Source organism: Sarcophilus harrisii, chromosome 2, assembly GCF_902635505.1.
Source record: "Sarcophilus harrisii chromosome 2, mSarHar1.11, whole genome shotgun sequence".
In the NCBI taxonomy this organism is placed as follows: Eukaryota; Metazoa; Chordata; class Mammalia; order Dasyuromorphia; family Dasyuridae; genus Sarcophilus; species Sarcophilus harrisii.
In genome coordinates, this window is record NC_045427.1 from 106477649 (window position 1) to 106495167 (window position 17519).

A 17519-nucleotide genomic window follows, 5' to 3' on the forward strand; every position below is an offset into this window, starting at 1 on the left:
ATACAGTAATGCAAGAAATAATCAAAGAAAATTGTCCTAGAATGATAGGAGAAAATAGAAATAGAAAAAATCCATCAATCACCACCTCAAAGAGATAATTATGTGGAAAACATAGAGGAATATTATTGCCAAATTTTGAAAGCCCCGATCAAAGAAAAAATTTTGGAAGAAACAAAAAGAATTTTTTTAAAAATATGCTGTAGCTATCATTAGAATTGTACAGGATTTATCAGCAGTTACAATAAAAGACCGCTGGTCCTGGAAAGGTGTGTGTGTGTGTGTCAAAAAAAGTAGGCCTACAACTAAAAATTTCATATCCAGCAAAACTGTCCATAATGTTGAACAAAAAGAAAGTACATTCAATGAACTTGCAGATTTTTAGGATTTTGTCTCAACTAAATCTGAACTTAATAGAAAATTTAACATAAAAGAGGCAATATCAAAGATTAATTTCAAGGGACTCAATGTAGATAAATTGTTTTTTGCATGTAAATGAATATCATGTTTTTAAGATTGACATCAATAATTGGGTAGAAATATTGGGGCAGAATTAAGTGTGATCTGACTCTAAAATAGAAACTGTCTAGGAAAAGGTAAAAATAATAATTATGGAATGTGAATGAGATGCAAAGGAAAAACCAAAACAGAGGCATTGAGGCAGGGGGTGGAGATCTGGTAGTTCTGAAAACCTGTTCACATCAGGAATGAATTAAATAGGGAGAATTACATAAATATACCATGAAGGGTATAGCACCCTCCAACATCTCTAAAGAAATAAGGAGGAAGGGAATAGGATAAGGTGGGGAAAAAAGATTTATGGCAGTGGGACAAGGTATATAGGTTAATGGGAAAGAGATAAAGAAGGAAGGATAAAAAGGATAGAGAGAGAAGATAAGAGAGGGAACCATGGGAAGGGAGTTAAGTAATAGCAAGCCAAGTTGAGCAGAATTAAAATAGAAAAGTTAGCAGGGATAGGAAATATGAGATACGCACAAATACTTCAACAAGATTCAGGAATAGAATTTATCAGAAAAAAAAAGTATGGCTAGTAATCATTGATCTCAAAGTCAAACTTAAAGATTCAATCAAGAGAGAAATTTATATTATGTCAGCCATGTCAATATTGTTTTATATGCATATTTATGTGTAAATGCATATGTACATATGTGTCTTGTATATGGGTATGTATACATGTAGTTCTATGTATTGAGAGTGTGGGTGTGAATGAAAAAATATACATATGTATATTATATGTATATCATCTCTTTTTCCCTGTTTGTGTCTTTCTCTCTGTGTGTTTTTCTATCTCTCTCTCCCCTTGCTTAAGTGTAGTTTGCTTGAGAGAGATGGAGGGAGATGAAAAAGGGAAAAAAAGAATAAAGTAAAAAGTGCACATCAGAGAACAAAGGAATAACCTACAAAGAAGCAAAGATGAACAATCATGAATAGAATCTCTTCTATTATTGTATATGCTTGCTTGAAATGAAAATTTATTGTTAATATATTTTGAATTCTCTGATATTCAGCTAGATACAGCATTTTGTTTTCCTTTTTTGTCTTTTTCTATCTTGTTTTTTTCTTATTTTTGTATTTAGCTTAATTAAAAAAAAAGTTTAAAATTAAAATCTAGAAAAGAACTGAAAAAAAAAAAACCCACAGCAGTTTCTTCCCACTCCTCACATACATTCACTTTTAGGATGTTGGAGTATCCTGGTAATAAAAGAGGGGAATAGCATATAAGATGTAAAATGCTTCAGCAGAAAAGCAAAAAGTTTATAAGTTGTTAATTTAGCAAATAACAAAAGAGTGAAGCAAGGGAAACTTAACTTCTCTGCAAATCTACAAAGCAGTAGGGTAAGATTTGAACCATAATTAATGGCTCAGAATCTCTATAGTGGTATATGGAGTAGTACACAAAGCACTTTACCATCTTCATCCTGGATACAATCCTATCTCATCTTTCTTAATAGAAGGCATGGCATCTAATACTGAGAGATGAAAATACCAATGACATCTCCAAATATAAAACAATTACATGTTTTTGTACTTTATGCAAGGGATTCCCAACTTATCATTTTTAAAATCTACAATTAACACAGTGGAAGGAACAGATTCTGGAGTTAGAGGACCTCTGTTCAAATCCCACCTCTGAAGCTTTCTATCTGTGTGACTACTACAAGTACTTAGCTTCCCTGAGCCTCAGATTTCATATATTTCTAATGACTGGATTGGGCTAAATGGCTGTTGAAGTTCTTTATGACCCTCTGTCCTGTGATCATATGAAGATGACATCAAACAAAAAGAATGTTCTAAAAAGTCCTAGAATTGTATATTAAACAACTTATTATTGAATCAAAAATTATTTTGATGGAAAAAATCTCAAAATATTAACTTTTATATTCTTTTTGTTGATTATTACAAACATCCTTCAAATTGTTTATATATTAAAGAGCAACTTACTGAATCAGAAATTATTTTGAAGGAAAACCCTCAAAAATACTAACATGTATTTTTTGTTGTTGTTATCACACACCTTCCTTCAAATTAGGTCCAATGCTCCTGGTTTATTCATGAACTACAAATAAATAAAAGTAGAACTGAGAAGTAGTGATAATGTTGTAGTATTTGATGTTCATATGGTAAATAATTTTTTACTTAAAACATCTTCTATCTGATGACAAAAACAGTCAATATAAAACATATGGTATTCTTTGAGGAAACAGTTTTTTACCCCATTGCAGTTTTGCAGTCTTAAAATCCATTATAATCTCAAGAAAATAGAATGACTTCTGAGAGACGTAAACTTTTTACTTTGGGATTTCTTTGGATTTTTCCATAATTCCTTCCTGCTGTAAGAGTTATACCATTGTGAAATCTCATTGTCCTGCAAAATAATATCAGCCTTAGTATTCACATCTCAACTTTTTGAATGCCCCTCTTATTGGATCCTCTAATAAGAGGGCAGAGTCATGAGTTTCAAAATCTCCATTTAAGGAGGCAGTCTAGCTCCATTTTCTTGCCATTTTCCAATAGCTGCATTGCTTTTGGACATCTTTGAACTTCTCTGTCAATTTCTCTGTCAAGCCCCCCACTGTTTAGTTTCCTCTTATTTGTTGTCTTGCCCTCTTAGCATGTAGGTTCTCTGAGGACAGAAACTGTCTTTTTATATAAATCCTCAATACTTAATATAGGGCCTGGCATAGAGTAGATGCTTAATAGATATTTACTGTTTGATAAACTAAAACATCGTATTTATAATTTAATGCACATTTATGACATTAAGTTATATGGCTCCACCATGTTAAAACTCCTTTATTTTTTTAAATCTTTCAACAATGTTATAAAAATAATAGTTGGTCTACAGTGTAAAATTCTTAAATATTTTTTAAAAAAATATTTGACTTCAAGATTGAATGTGGAGAACATATTAACTCAATGGGTGAAAGCTGTTGGAATCTTTACAAACTGTTAAGCCATTAGAGTTGATAGAGACAATAATTATCTAATTTGGCATGGTTCAACATGATTGATTTGATCTTAGAAGGAGATATTTTGGGCCAGAACTTGAAACAAGGTACTAAGTACAACTGATGGAAACAATGCTTGTGTTCACACCTTTAGAGAGCTCATAAGTATCTAAGTACTTAATGGAGTTCACATGTTTGGGAGAATTCAGGGTTTAGAAAGAGATATCTGAATTCACACCTCCCTTAGGGCCAGAGAGCATGCTGGGAGATATCCCACAATACCACTCTCGAAGTAGCATAAATGCAGTTCCAATAAGCCACTCGAGAGAGTTTTTTCTTGGGAGTATTCCCAGGAGTCGGAGAGGAGCACTCTGCAAGAAAGCCCACAAGCGCTATTGAGGCAAGAGAGATTCATCGCATCTTCTACCTTGGTGCTGGCTGGAGGCTAAAGGACAAACCTTTGGATTTGGAGACATTCGGACGGAGCTCTTGGAACCAAGCAGAGAGATAGGCCTCTGAGGTAACCCGGCTATATTGAAGGACACAATAAAAGATCTAAACTTTTATCACTTGGCTGTGTTTTGGAAAAAGAACACCACATTTTTTCTCTCAGAGAGAATTCTTATATTTTAAAGAAGAAGATCACTAACAGGAAGCAATGCATAGAAATACTTTTGTGGCCTTCAGGGAAGATATATGAAGCATAAAGATATCAAAGAAAAGGTTGTAATCTGATACATCAAGAGACTTATTAGTATCCTGGAATCAAAACTGAATTAGAAGAATACATTTGGATAATTAATGGCTATCAAATACCAGTCCTAACATGCTCCTGTAGAACTGAAAAATTGACCATAACAAATTTAGAAAGTATCCAAATAAAAGTCCATGCACTGTTATTGCTGTTTTTTTAAAACAATAACTAGCATTACTTGCATAAAATAAAGAGAAGATCAATGAATTGGGCTTGCAACTAAAAAAGCTAGAAAAAGAGCACATTAAAAATCCCCAATCAAATACCAAACTTGAAATTCTTGAAACTAAAAGGAGAGATTAATAAAATTGAAAGTAAAAAAAATTTATTAAATTAATAAATAAAACTAAAAGTTGATTTTATGAAAAAACCAACAAAATAGATAAACCTTTAGTAAATTTGATTAGAAAAAGGAAAGAGGAAAATCAAATTGTTAGTAGCTTGTCAGCTCAACCCTTTGTTTCTTTTCATAGTATTTGTTGTTGTTGGAGAGGAGTGGGAAGGGAAGACCTTGATTTATTTATCACTCCTTGTTTCCTCTATAAATTTTTCAAGGTAGTCCTAGTTTTGCTCCTAGTCACAACTTTAGAAAAATCACTTCACCTTTTAAGGTTTCATTTTAATCACCTTTAGAGTGAATGAAGCAGCACTAATTAAGCATGATGCGATTAGGCTCTATGTTTAATCTTGGATATGCACATATGAAAAAAAAAAGACAGCTCTTATGTTGCAATAGAGGAAAATGTGAAGGGTGGTCAGGGAAGGGAGTTTGGGAAGAGGAAAACTGCAAATGGGGAAAGAAAAGTACAGTGATTTATACCTACAGGCAGATGGTAAGATGGCTTGGATTGAGGAGTGGATAAGAAGAAGAGTCTGGTTCTCGAGCCGCCTAGTTAATATGGTGGGCTACTGTATTGTACAGTATACATTGTATATACTGCACTATACTGTACTGTACTATATTGAGTTACTACCTTACTCCAGTCAAATTACTTAACATGCTCCTCCCCCCCAAAAAAGATAAATGCTGGTGGCAGTGAGGAAAAATTGGGATGCTAATGCATTGTTAGTAGACTTGTGAACTAGTCCAACTTTCTGGAGAATAATTTGGAACTATTCTCAAAAAGCTAAAAAAAAAAAAAATCTGTGCATATTCTTTGACCCTAAAGCATTACTATTTGGTCTGTATTTCAAAGAAATCAGAGAAAAGGGAAAAGGACTTAAGTTACTTGTACAAAAATTCAAAATATTTATATTTTGTAATATGTGTAATATAGTTGTACAATATATTTGTACAAAACATAACAGTTTCTTTTTGTGGTAGCAAAAAATTAGAAATCAAGGGAATGCCCATCAATTGAGGGATGTCAGAACAAGTTGTTGGTATATGATTGTGATGGAATACTATTATTTTATAAGAAATGATGCTTTCAGAAAAACCTGGGAAGACATTTCTGAACTTATGTAAAGTTCAGAACTTTGTAAGCAGAACTAGGAAAACTGTACACAGTAAAGGTCACATTATAAAGATGATCGATTATGAAACGCTTAGCTTTCAAGACAAGCATTCTAAGACAGTTCCATAGGATGCATAGTGAAAAATGCTCTCTAATTCCAGAAAGAGAACTGAAAAATTCTGAATTCATATTGAAGCATACTTTTTTAAATTGATTTTTATTTGGTTTGTGTATAAGTGTATGTTTTCTTTTGCAACATTACTAATATGAAAATATGCTTTTCATGACTGCACTTATATAATTGTATTAAATTGCTTGCCTTCCCAAGGAAGGTAGAGGAGTAGGAGGCAGGAAAAAAATTTGGAATTCAAAGCTTTTAAAAATGATGTTGAATTTTTTAACAATAATTTAATGAAATTAATGAATTAATTTAATGAATTAAATAAAAATATTTTTAAAAAGAATTTTTTTCATAAATGTTCACATGCTAAATTTTAATAATGTCCAAAGATATATGTAACAAAAAACTTACAAAATAGAGAGATCTGGAAGAAATCAGAAGTATGTGGAAATGGGATGAGGAGCATATCAATCATCCAATCATCCCTGCTTTATTTATTCTGGAGCTGTACCAAAGATGTTCTCATTCAATCACTACATTAAATATTAAAATATGTTCTAATACTAGTATTTCACTATCCCACTATTCATTAGTCTTCAGAACATTAAATATAAAAGAGTAATAGGAGCACCAGCCTATTCTAGGTTCATTTCCCTGAACACCATAAAAAAAAAAAATCTAAATTAAGAATAATCTTATAATTATACCTGACACTTATAAGCACTTTGAGCTTTGCAAAGTTCCTTACATACATTGTCTCATGGGATTCACACTACTACCCAGTGAGATATGTACTTATTATTTTGCTCGCAATTTAAAGAGGAAGAACCTGATCCAAAGAGGGTCCTCCCACACATATAAATGTATAAAGTGAATTGAAATCAGTTCTTTCTGACAAGGATCCAACAATCTTTTAATTATGCATTGCCTCTAGAAGTGTATACTGGGGGTTTTTTTGTTTGTTTGTTTTAATGGTTTAACTGGGGAAAGGGGGAGATCTTTAGGACATTAGTTTGAAAGGATGGTATGGTGAAGGAAAAGTTATTCATTTTTTTTTTTAAGATAGTAGATAACTGAGCATATATGTAGGCATCAGAAAATAATCAATTAATTCTTATTTATTGAGATTAGAGTGTAAAGGAGGAAAGGATGGATAAAAATAGGAGATTTCCTGTTTACTCTAACCTTCATGATTAAAATGTTACAGCTAACTTTGATTATTCCCTTTCCCCTATCTCTCACAACCAATCAATAGCCAATGCCTATAACTCTATTTCTAAATATGTGTCCTTTCTATTCCTACTGCCCCAATTCCATTTCAAGCCTTCACATCTATTAACGGTACATTAGTACATTAGCCTTCTAATAGGTCTTTCATATGCTTTTATGTCTAGTTGTGTGACCCTGGGCAAGTCATTTAACCCCAACTGCCTCGGCAAAATAAATAAATAAAATAAAATTGATTTACTGTACTTTTCCTTATTCTATTTCCTATTCACGTACTCTCTTCTCTTCTTTTTACCTAAAGTTCTTATCCTTTCATATAGTTCAGTGTCATAAAGTCCTTTGACATCACTTATCACAACTACCTATTATTTTATAATCTTTGTTATGAATCTTTGTTAATTGCATTGTCTAATCTCCGTATTACTATCTACCTCCCCCATATATTTCATATAGTATTTTATAATTCTTTCATCCACTTATCCATTTGTGCTTGCATATTTCAATTAATTGTATTTGTGTTTTACATTTCCACCAGACTGAGTTCCATGATGTGCAAGCACCGTGTTTTACAAAACTAAGCTTTGTATCTTTTTCCCTCCAACACCTCCCATGCCTCTAGCCTGAAACAATATTTGGCAAATGGTCATCCTTTAATAAGTGTTTCCTGAAGTAATTAATCTTCATAACACTTTAAGATAAGCAATATGATTTTTTAAATCAGTGATTACTATTTATTTATAAGTATTTAGTTTTCTTAATTATTCTTTTTTAATTCATAGGATAACTGCTTTTTTAAAAGCTGCTTAGTGATAATAGTTGGCACAATAGCTAGGTTTTCTGTAGTTCTTTAAGGTTTATAAACTACTTTATAAATTTGATTGAATTTTATATTCACAATAATCTTGGCAGGGGGCTACTCAATTTTCTCCATATGAAGAAATTGAGGTAGACAGAAATTAAGTGATTTTCCCAAGTTCACACAGCTAGTAACTATATAAGGCAAGATACTTTGTCATACTATGAGATTTTATTTCATTTCAGCATTGATTCCTAATAAGAATTGCAAAATGCTTCAACATTTAGTGAAAGAATTTTTGTTTCATTTTGTTTTTAATTAGTTTTAGAGTCAGAAAACCTGAGTTTCGGTTCCATGGTTTCCTTATTAATTTTAACAAATCTTTAGTATTCTTTCCCTACCCAATTGTTAATTCTCTTTTCATAATTTCATTGCATCACTCCCATTTGTTTCCCCAATTTTTCCTCTACCACTCTTACATGATTTTGAAAATGATTATTAGGACTTCTAGGAATTCTTATTGAGCTTTTTGTCTAGTTCACTTTTTTTTCCCCTCTGAGGCTCTCTTTGTAAATGTTTTGATTAGATCTTCATCTTAGTTTGTGTCTTGATCTTCCCTATCACCACAGTAACTTTATTTTTTTTAAATTATCAGGTTCTTCTTTTTATTACATGTTTATTCATTTTTCTAGTATTTTTCTTTCTTTTCCTTTTAGTTAGGCAGTTGGAATTAAGTGACTTGTCCCTAGGATCACAGAGATAATAAGTGTGTCTTAGTCAGATTTGAACTCGGGTATTCTGACTTCAGGGTAAGTGGCTCTCTATCTACTGCACCATCTAGCTGCCCCCTGCAACTTATTTCTTTACTTTGAATTTTATGTTAAAGTTGGGCTGTATTCACTTAGGGAAAGGAGGGTGCTGTCTCAAAATTCAGGCTTTTTGATGCCATAGTTCCAGGGTGTTTGTTAAGTTTTTAATGTTTCCTAAGTTGTATCATCACTAGGAAGGACCTCTGATTCTTGGTAGCTGCAAGTATTTTTTCTCGTCAGGCCCCTGCTCCTTTGTGACCATAAGTGCTCCTCTCCTGAACTACAACTAAAGTGTATATGGGCAATGGAGTTACTAAATAGGGTTCAGTCCTATGCCCAATGCTAGCATAAGTGTTTCTTGTTTACTTTTTCCCTGACCATTTGTCCAATCTACTTAGCATCTCTGGGCTGAAAGTTCCCCAAACTGCTATAGATATCATTGCAGTCATCTCTAAGGCCCACAGCTACTGCTGCCATCATGTACGTTCCAAGCCAACCCCTGTCTCTCTTTGACCTTTTATTGGTTCTGTCACTCCAGAATTTGATTTGGGGCATTATTTTGGAGGGAAACACTGGCAGAACAGGGCTGCAGTGTTTTCTCTACTCAGTTGTCTTGGTTTTTTCTCTAGTAGCATAGTCATGTAAGAATTATGTCAGGAACACCAAAATCTAAAATCCGTTTAGAAGCATGATAATGGTAGGGATAATTATAAATGTTTCGGCTAATTTCATTTCAAGAGAAAAATATAACTTTGACAAAATTTACTTAGGATGTATGGGCTGCTACTAACTGACAGTGTTAAGTAATCTTAACTACTGAGCTCTTATTTTGCTTTTTTTATCACTTCAAAGGAAATGATTTTTTGATTGGCAGGAATAATATTAATGACATACTTCTCAGATATGCAGATGATAGAAAATTTGGAGTGTAGGCTAATGTACTTAAAAGCAGATTCTGGATACAGAAAGATCTCAGCAGACTAAAGTGTTGGGTCATATAGATTGAATTTTAATAGACTAACTATTCCTACACTTGTATTCAAAAACAGTTTCATAAATAGAGTTAAGGTGCCATCAAGCTACTCAATAATTCCTATAAAACTAGATTTGAGGATTTTATAAATTCAATATGTTCTGCAATATAATATGATATGATAGGACCCAAAATTAATGTGATCTTGGACTCCATTTAGAGAAAGTGTCCCAAATGAGGGAAATCATTGTTCTGCCTATGCCATATCTGGAATATTATATTCAATTCTAGGGACCATGTTCTAGGAAAGACATTAACAAGCTAGAAAACATCTAGAAGAAGAGGATCTGGATGGTGACCTATCGAGAGAATATTGCCTCATAAGAAATCAATGAAAGGAACTGACAGTGCTTTGACCTGGAGAACAGAAAACATTGAGAAAGAGACCTGACAGCTCTTTCCAAGTACTGACATGCTGTCTTTGGGAAGAAATAGACTTGTTCTTATTCTCTACAGGACAGAACTAGGAACAGTTATTGGATATCATAAAGTGGTAGATTTAGATATGACAGAAAGGAAAACTTAAGAGTAGAATGGGCAGAGGATGTGGTGTATTGTCCCATACTGGAGCCTTTCAAACAGAAGCAGTGTGAACACTGGGGAGATTCATGGTTTTCTTCAGCTACATAAGATTGGTTGGATTGTCCTTTGATGTTCTGCTCCTAGAGTCTTTGATTGAGGAAGCACTTTTCAGGTTTATTTATAAAATGCAATTTTTAAATTAAATTAATTTGATTTTGCCATGACACTTTACTGTGCTTCTTAACAGTGATTAATTAATCCTGTTTATGTATAAGAGCAGTGAAAGATGTTTGTTTTATAAGAACAAAATATTAACAGCATTAGCATTTGATAACATTAATTGTGTTTTTAATAATTGGTTTAGGGATGAAGACATGCAAAGTTTGGCCAGTTTGATGAGTATGAAGCAGGCTGACATTGGCAATTTAGATGACTTTGAAGAGGACAATGAAGATGATGAAGAAAACAGAGTTAACCAAGAAGAAAAGGCTGCAAAAATTACAGGTTGGCCTTGTCATATCATAGCACAAAGTTGTTTTTTGTTTGTTTGTTGCTTTGTTTTGACCTGGGATGATGGTGGTGGTGATGGTGCTATAGATCAAAGAACTTTTATTCTGGTTTCTCAGAAAATCATTCTAGTTATTAGACAGTTTTTTGTTGTTGTTGTTGTTTGATCATAGTCTGTCAAAAGAAGAAACTTTATGACACCTCTATGCATATTGTCTAGGCTTCTCAAGACATATGGCTGGTATAGTTTTATAGGTTTTATTTTATAATTTAGGATAAATTATTCATATAGGTTTTAAAAATATAAAAACTTGCCTAAAACCATTCATTCATTACTTTTTGTAGCAAGGTATGGATAAATTTTTATGTAATAATATAATTACCCATAGTTACTAATCTACCCTAAGGCAAGACAAAAAAAGGTGCCAAAAAAGATATGTGTCAACCTCACTTAGTTTGTGTTCATTTACTGCAATTTTGAATTTACTTATTTAATACAGAGCTGTCCTAATTTGCATGTTTGTCTTATTTGGGAGTATCCAGGAGTTCTCTATGTAAGTTGGCCCCTAAAGCTTTATCAGTCAAACTTCAAAACTTCTCATAAGACACTTAACTGTTTGGAATTTTTTAACCTAACAATGAAATGATTATATCTAAATGTCTCTCTATAGATATTTAAATATTTATAGAGAGAAGTCAAGTTATATGTGGTATATAGAAATATGTGTGTATGTTATACATATGTGAGAGAGAATAGGACAATCATACTTAAAGACATAGTATTTTATAACCTATTACAAAATTGAGAAAATAAAGGACTTTTTGTGAAATATGATCATAAAAGCATTTTCATGGACTTCTTTTAGCTAGTGAATTATGCAAGAAACATGTAGAAATGGCATTCCATTTCTTTTCTCAACTTCTTCTAAAAATTCTTTTCCTACTAGTTGGTCTCAATTTTTTTTTCTTTTTTATTGTGATCTCTTTTTCTTTGCTGTATATGTGACTATTTAATGCTATGTATATTTCTGAGAAATAACATAAACTATTTTGGTTCTGCAGATTTTGTTTCTCTAAGATCTAAGTCCATTGAGGGAAGGAAAACTTTTAATTCTTGCTATTTCCCATGATGCCTGGTTCATGTAGTTGGTTATGTTACTATACGAGTTAGTCCTTTATAGGCTAAGATATATTGAGTCATAGGTTTTGAGAATTCAGTAATAATAGGGAGCCTCTGGAGGTAAAGAATGACAATGCCTGTGTTTTAGGAATGTCGTTTTGGTTAGCTCTGTGAATTGAAGAGAAAAGACACTTTTCTCACTAACCCTTCTCACAATATAGTTCTATGAATAGCTATGTTCCTATAGCTATAAGTAAGAAAGTAATCTTGTCCAGGCTGCACTTTGGATTCTGTCCTCCATGACTCAAGAACTTCTTTATTCTGTAAGCTTATTTCACCTCTGGAATTCACACACTGAAAGTAACTTCTACCCCTGTGACCTCTTCTTCTGAATCCAGTAGTTTTTCATTCCTCTCCAGGCTCTACTTCCGACTTTTTCTACCATATTCCCTTTTGCAGATACTTTCATTTCCTCTCTCCTCCCATCTCCATTTTAGCTTCCTTTCATGAATCGTCTTCCCCCATTAGAAGATGAGCACAAGTATTGTTCTTTCTCCTTGTATTTGTGTCCCCAACATTTAGCATAGTGCCTGACATACAATAACCACTAAATAAATGTTTGTTGGGTAACTGACAAAATCTGTGAGGTTCTGTTTGTGGACTTTCCTCAAGATCTTATGTCTGATTCAGTTCAACAATTCAACAAGCATTTTATTAAACACCTAGATTGTGGGTATACAAAAAAAATTTTTCAAACGGGAGCCTGCATTCATATTTCTTTGCTTCCTAAAGGAATTGACCCTTATAACAAATAATATAAAAAATAACAAACAAATCAACTAAATTAACTAACATCAACTAGTGAAGTGCCCCATATCCAGAGTCTTTCTCCTTTATAAAGAGGGAAGGAAAATGTGCATTTTCATATCTCTTGTTCAGTGTCAAGGTTAATCATTATTGCACAGTATGGAATTTTAGTGTTTTTTGTTATTTTTATTCTTTCATTCATCCATACATCATTGTATTCATTGTACAGTTATCCCATCTACATTGTGACTTTCCCCATCACAATTTTGATGGTTTGAATATATCAATACTCTACATAAAAAACCAAACGGAAATTTTTTTCAGAATTTGAAGAAGCCTCAGATAATAGAAAAGACAGCAGATGACACAGAAAAAGTTTAGAAACTCTGAAACTCATAAAATATATGCATAGCATTGTGTAATATCAACATATATCATTTAAAACTATAATAATTAAGGCTTCTTCTTTGGTATAAAGGGAGAGCCAAAATATATTACATGGATTGTCCAAATTGTAGGGATGCAATGCATCTAACCCCTGTGATGTGGAAAAGATAACGTTTTTTAAAATATTCACTTTACTTTGTATCAATTCATAAAATGCTTCCTGTAATTAAAATACAATTGGACACAAAAAACTTTCCTTAGGAAAATTAAGGAGAAAACATATCAACTTTTAAAATAAAATCATATAAGGAATAATTATTGAAATACAAAGGTATACTAATAATATGTCTGACTCATCTAAGACCTGTTTTTGCTTGTGACACATCTTTTTGACCCAACTAGAAATCTTGAAGCAATTTCAAATCATAGATAGAAATGTTTAGCATGTTCTCTTAAGTAAATATTCTTTCTTCTTTTGGTAGTTAATATCTCAGCCTAACTTGGTGAGGCTATGTGGTTCTAATTATTTGTCTTATTTATCCCCAAACCTATGTTTTTCATGTTTTTCAGTTAGCTTTCATAATTAACTTTTTCTTCCAGTTTCAAAGTTCATCCCTTCTTCCATGCCACCTCTCCCCTCAAACCTTCTGCTACTTTCTGGCTTCCATGCTAAGAGTCCATGATTCTGTCTGATGTTTCTTCTGTTTTGTCTTTGGTCTTAAGACTGACATTGGAAGAGTCATTTCATACCTTGGTTTATTTATTAGATTTCTCACTCCCCTCCTCCTTATCATGAGCTTCCTATTTTTTATGCTATACTTTGTATGGATACCTAATTTGGTTTAGCCTGCTGCAACTTAGAATTCCTAAAATCAAAAGATCCTCTAAAAATCAGTATCCCCAGCCACAGGAATTTTAGTAGTAAGCCACCATGTCCAGGAAATGTGATGTATTCCACTTTTTAATATCCTACTTGGACTATAACTCATAAAATACTTTATTTTATAGTAATGATTTATAAAATAGTTTTTCACAGACACATATTTCCAGTATAATAATATATTTGATAAATCTATATCTCATTTATTCCTTTATATAAATAAACTATAAATTCCTTTATATAAATAAAATATAAATAAACTGTATTCAGTTATTTTAAATGATTGCATATGACTCTGAGCAAGTTGTTTAACCTCTGTTTCCCTCAGTTTCCTCAATTATAAAATAGGGAAAATAGTAACACTTAATCTCACAGGGTTGTTGTGAGCATCAAATGAAATAATAATTGTAAAGCACTTAGCACAGTGCCTGTCATAAAGTAAGTGCTATATGAATATTAGTTATTAATATTACTATTGAAAGATTTATTAGTGACTTTTTTCCATTTTAATGATCATACTATTGCATAATTTTCTCAGTGCCTAAGTTACTCCTAGGTTGTAAAATAAATAACTCTGGAACTTGGTGTATAACAGTTAATATTCCTTTAAAAGGTGCTTAATTTGTAAACAAATAGGCTAATCTTTTAAGTTTGTAGGACAACCTTGTAAGTAACCTTAAAAACTCAGGGGATATATATCTTGTGAAAAATTCTATTTTGCCCCTCGAATTTATTCTATCTACATGTAAAAAGAAATTCTACCCATGCACCCCCAACTTAAAAAAAATGTTGTATCAAGAAGCTTAGAGATGATGTCCCTTAAATAGTACATTGTTTGTTTTTTTTTAATAGAAATTTCCTTGAAAAGTCAAGGAAAACAGGAATATAAACTGTTTCTCTGGTTATCTTGTTTTTATCTTGATTTTTTAAAAATCCAGATGTATCAACCTAGCTAATTTACACAATTGATTTATGAATGTCCTTAGAATATTTAGTTTAAATTCAGAATGATATTTTATTCTCTGTGAAGTTTTATATAAAATTTAAATTTCATTCACATACACAGAAAATAGTGACTCATTCTGGGAGCCAGTTTTAACTTAGATGATTGTCTTTGTTTGATGTTCTGCTCAGTCTTTATGTACCCCTAGTGGTTTAACCTTATTGTGCTGCTTCTTTTTTCGAATTCTGAAACAGCATAATATTCTAATGCATAAGTATATGAATAGATCACAGAAATAACACACATTAAATGGATTCTCTTGAATAACAAAGTATCTTTTCTCTCTTTCTCTATCTTTTTTTAAATAACAGCATGCTTCTACTGCTTTTCATTTAAATGACCTTACCTTACATTTGTCTTGACTGGCTTCTGTTTACAGAAATTGTAAACCAGTTGAATGCTCTGAGCAGCTTAGATGAAGATCAAGATGACTGCATAAAGCAAGCAAATATGCCTTCAGCTAAATCAGCCAGTTCTTCTGAAGGTCTATGAGCTTACCCCCTTTCTTTCTGTTTCTGATTGCTTGTATTTATTGTGATCTGCTACTTCTTGACTTATGCTTATGTTCAGCTGTCAGTTTTGTCTTTGTGCTTTTTCCTTGAATGTTCTGTTTAGTAATTTGTAGTGCACCAACAGAAAACAACATAATAATCCATTACCTTGGGGATAGCCTTATAACAGGATCCTAGTAGATAATGATTTTAAAATATTTTATTAATTATGCATGCTTGGCCATTTATTTAACTTAAAATGTTTCTGAATTATGTGTACATATTATTGGTAACACTCATGTTTTATAAGGAAGGGGTTTATTCATTATTTTTAAACTATTTCAGTATTTATTTATTGTGCTACTTAGATTAGAATTAAAATTAGAAAGGATCTTAGAGATCAACCTTCTTATCTTATAGTTACAACCTTCTTATCTTATAGTTGAGGGAATAAATCCAGAGAAATAAAATGCCTCTGAGTCACACACAGAGACTAGAGTAGAGCCAGAATTGAAATAATCAAAGAAAATGCATCCTGTTCTTTTAATTTCTTTAACATGAAAATGTTGGTGTACTACAAAATACATGAATTATTTCTGCCATTAGTAAAACACCATACATATCTTATTGTTTCCAGGGACTGTTGATGTGAATTTTTAGAATTTAAAATGTTTATTGTGACCACAGTTTATTCACAAAAGTATGCCTTAATGACATCCCTAAATTTATTTTCAGAACTTATCAACAAACTTAATTTTTTGGATGAAGTAGAACAAGATTTTACCACTTTGAGTTCAAATCCATTTGGTGATCCTGATGTAGCTGAATTAAACCCATTTGGAGATCCTGATTCAGAAGGTAGTAAGTTTTCTTTTCCCTTTTTATGTATATATTAGTATTAAATCACAGCTAAGTTTCTAGGATCATAGCATTGTATAGTGTAATGAAGAAAGTAATCACAGTAGCACAGCCATCTTGGATAATTTCTCTTTTTAAAATTTAAATATAATTAGATACTAAATTTTAGTAATATTCTACTTCTGGTTAAGTAAAGCCCTCATATTCATCATAATAGTTATACTAAAGTAAATGGAGAAATTAATATTCACTATAAATACCTTTTATTTCTTTTTAAGCCCTCAGGGACTTAAAAGGATATTATAGTTGATATTAGAAACTTGCAGTGGGAAAAACTGTTGCAGATTGAGGAATCATTCTTTTAAAATAATATCTCATTCATTTCTTTCTCTCCCTCTTTCTTTTCCCTTACCTTTTTTTATCTCCAAAAATCAATAAAAGTGTAATAATAAGGGGCTTTGTAATTAAATACAGTATTTAGGGGAAAGGCTTTAGAAATAATGTCAAGTATGAATCACAGAACATTTTATAATGTACTTTCACTACTGGTTTTATGATAAAATATTGGTCAATTAACAGTGATTCTGAGAGGAATTGTTGCAAAAAATAGAGAAGAAAACCTTTTGATTTTCATGTCAGCTATTTGTAAGTAGCTTCTATAGTTCCTAAAAAGTTTTAAATGATATGTGACTCAGTAATTTCAACTTTCCCTATACTATTCTTGTTTACATCGTTAATTTGTGTAATAAACCCTTATCAAATGCATACTAGTTAGGTGCATTTTCACAAAGCTTTTGTCTGGATTGGCATAAACTCCAAACTAATAGATGTAAATTAGTGTAAGATAAATTATATTTATAAGATATGTATTTTGTATAACTTCAATAACACAGAACTAGAAGATTCTTGAGGAGTAATTACCTCAGATGTCATTAAAATCCTCAGATGTCAGTTAGATTAATGTGTAAACATTGGCAAGTCACTTAACTCTTCTCAATCTCTGTCCCTATTTATGTAGTAGAGAAAATAATAGTACCTACTTTGTGTCAGGAATCAAAGAAAATAATATATGTGGACTTTTTTGAAATTTTAAGCATTACATAATAGCTGTTATTGTTACAAACAATACCAAAATGGTAATAATATAATTGAACTGAAGTCTTATCTATTCCTAACCTTGTTCTAAGATAGTTGTCATCCCCTCACAAAGATGATCCTAATAAGAGATTATATAGTTTGATTATCTCATTCTACATTTTATGAAATGGAGGTCCTGTGAC

At 31.9% G+C, this 17519-nt stretch overlaps 1 protein-coding gene across 14 annotated transcripts in view; it reads left to right on the forward strand.

The window, feature by feature from the left end:
* Window positions 1-17519, forward strand: part of EHBP1 (EH domain binding protein 1) — a 444659-nt gene that overhangs the window by 210534 nt on the left and 216606 nt on the right. For 11 of the 14 annotated variants that reach the window (XM_031950538.1, XM_031950539.1, XM_031950541.1 and 8 more), the window contains exons 7-9: window positions 10551-10690; window positions 15270-15374; window positions 16117-16239. In XM_031950538.1, coding sequence (XP_031806398.1) covers window positions 10551-10690; window positions 15270-15374; window positions 16117-16239 — 368 coding nt within the window. The remainder of the gene's footprint in view (window positions 1-10550; window positions 10691-15269; window positions 15375-16116; window positions 16240-17519) is intronic. The other 3 variants (XM_023494920.2, XM_031950546.1, XM_023494922.1) reach the window with 1 other exon arrangement.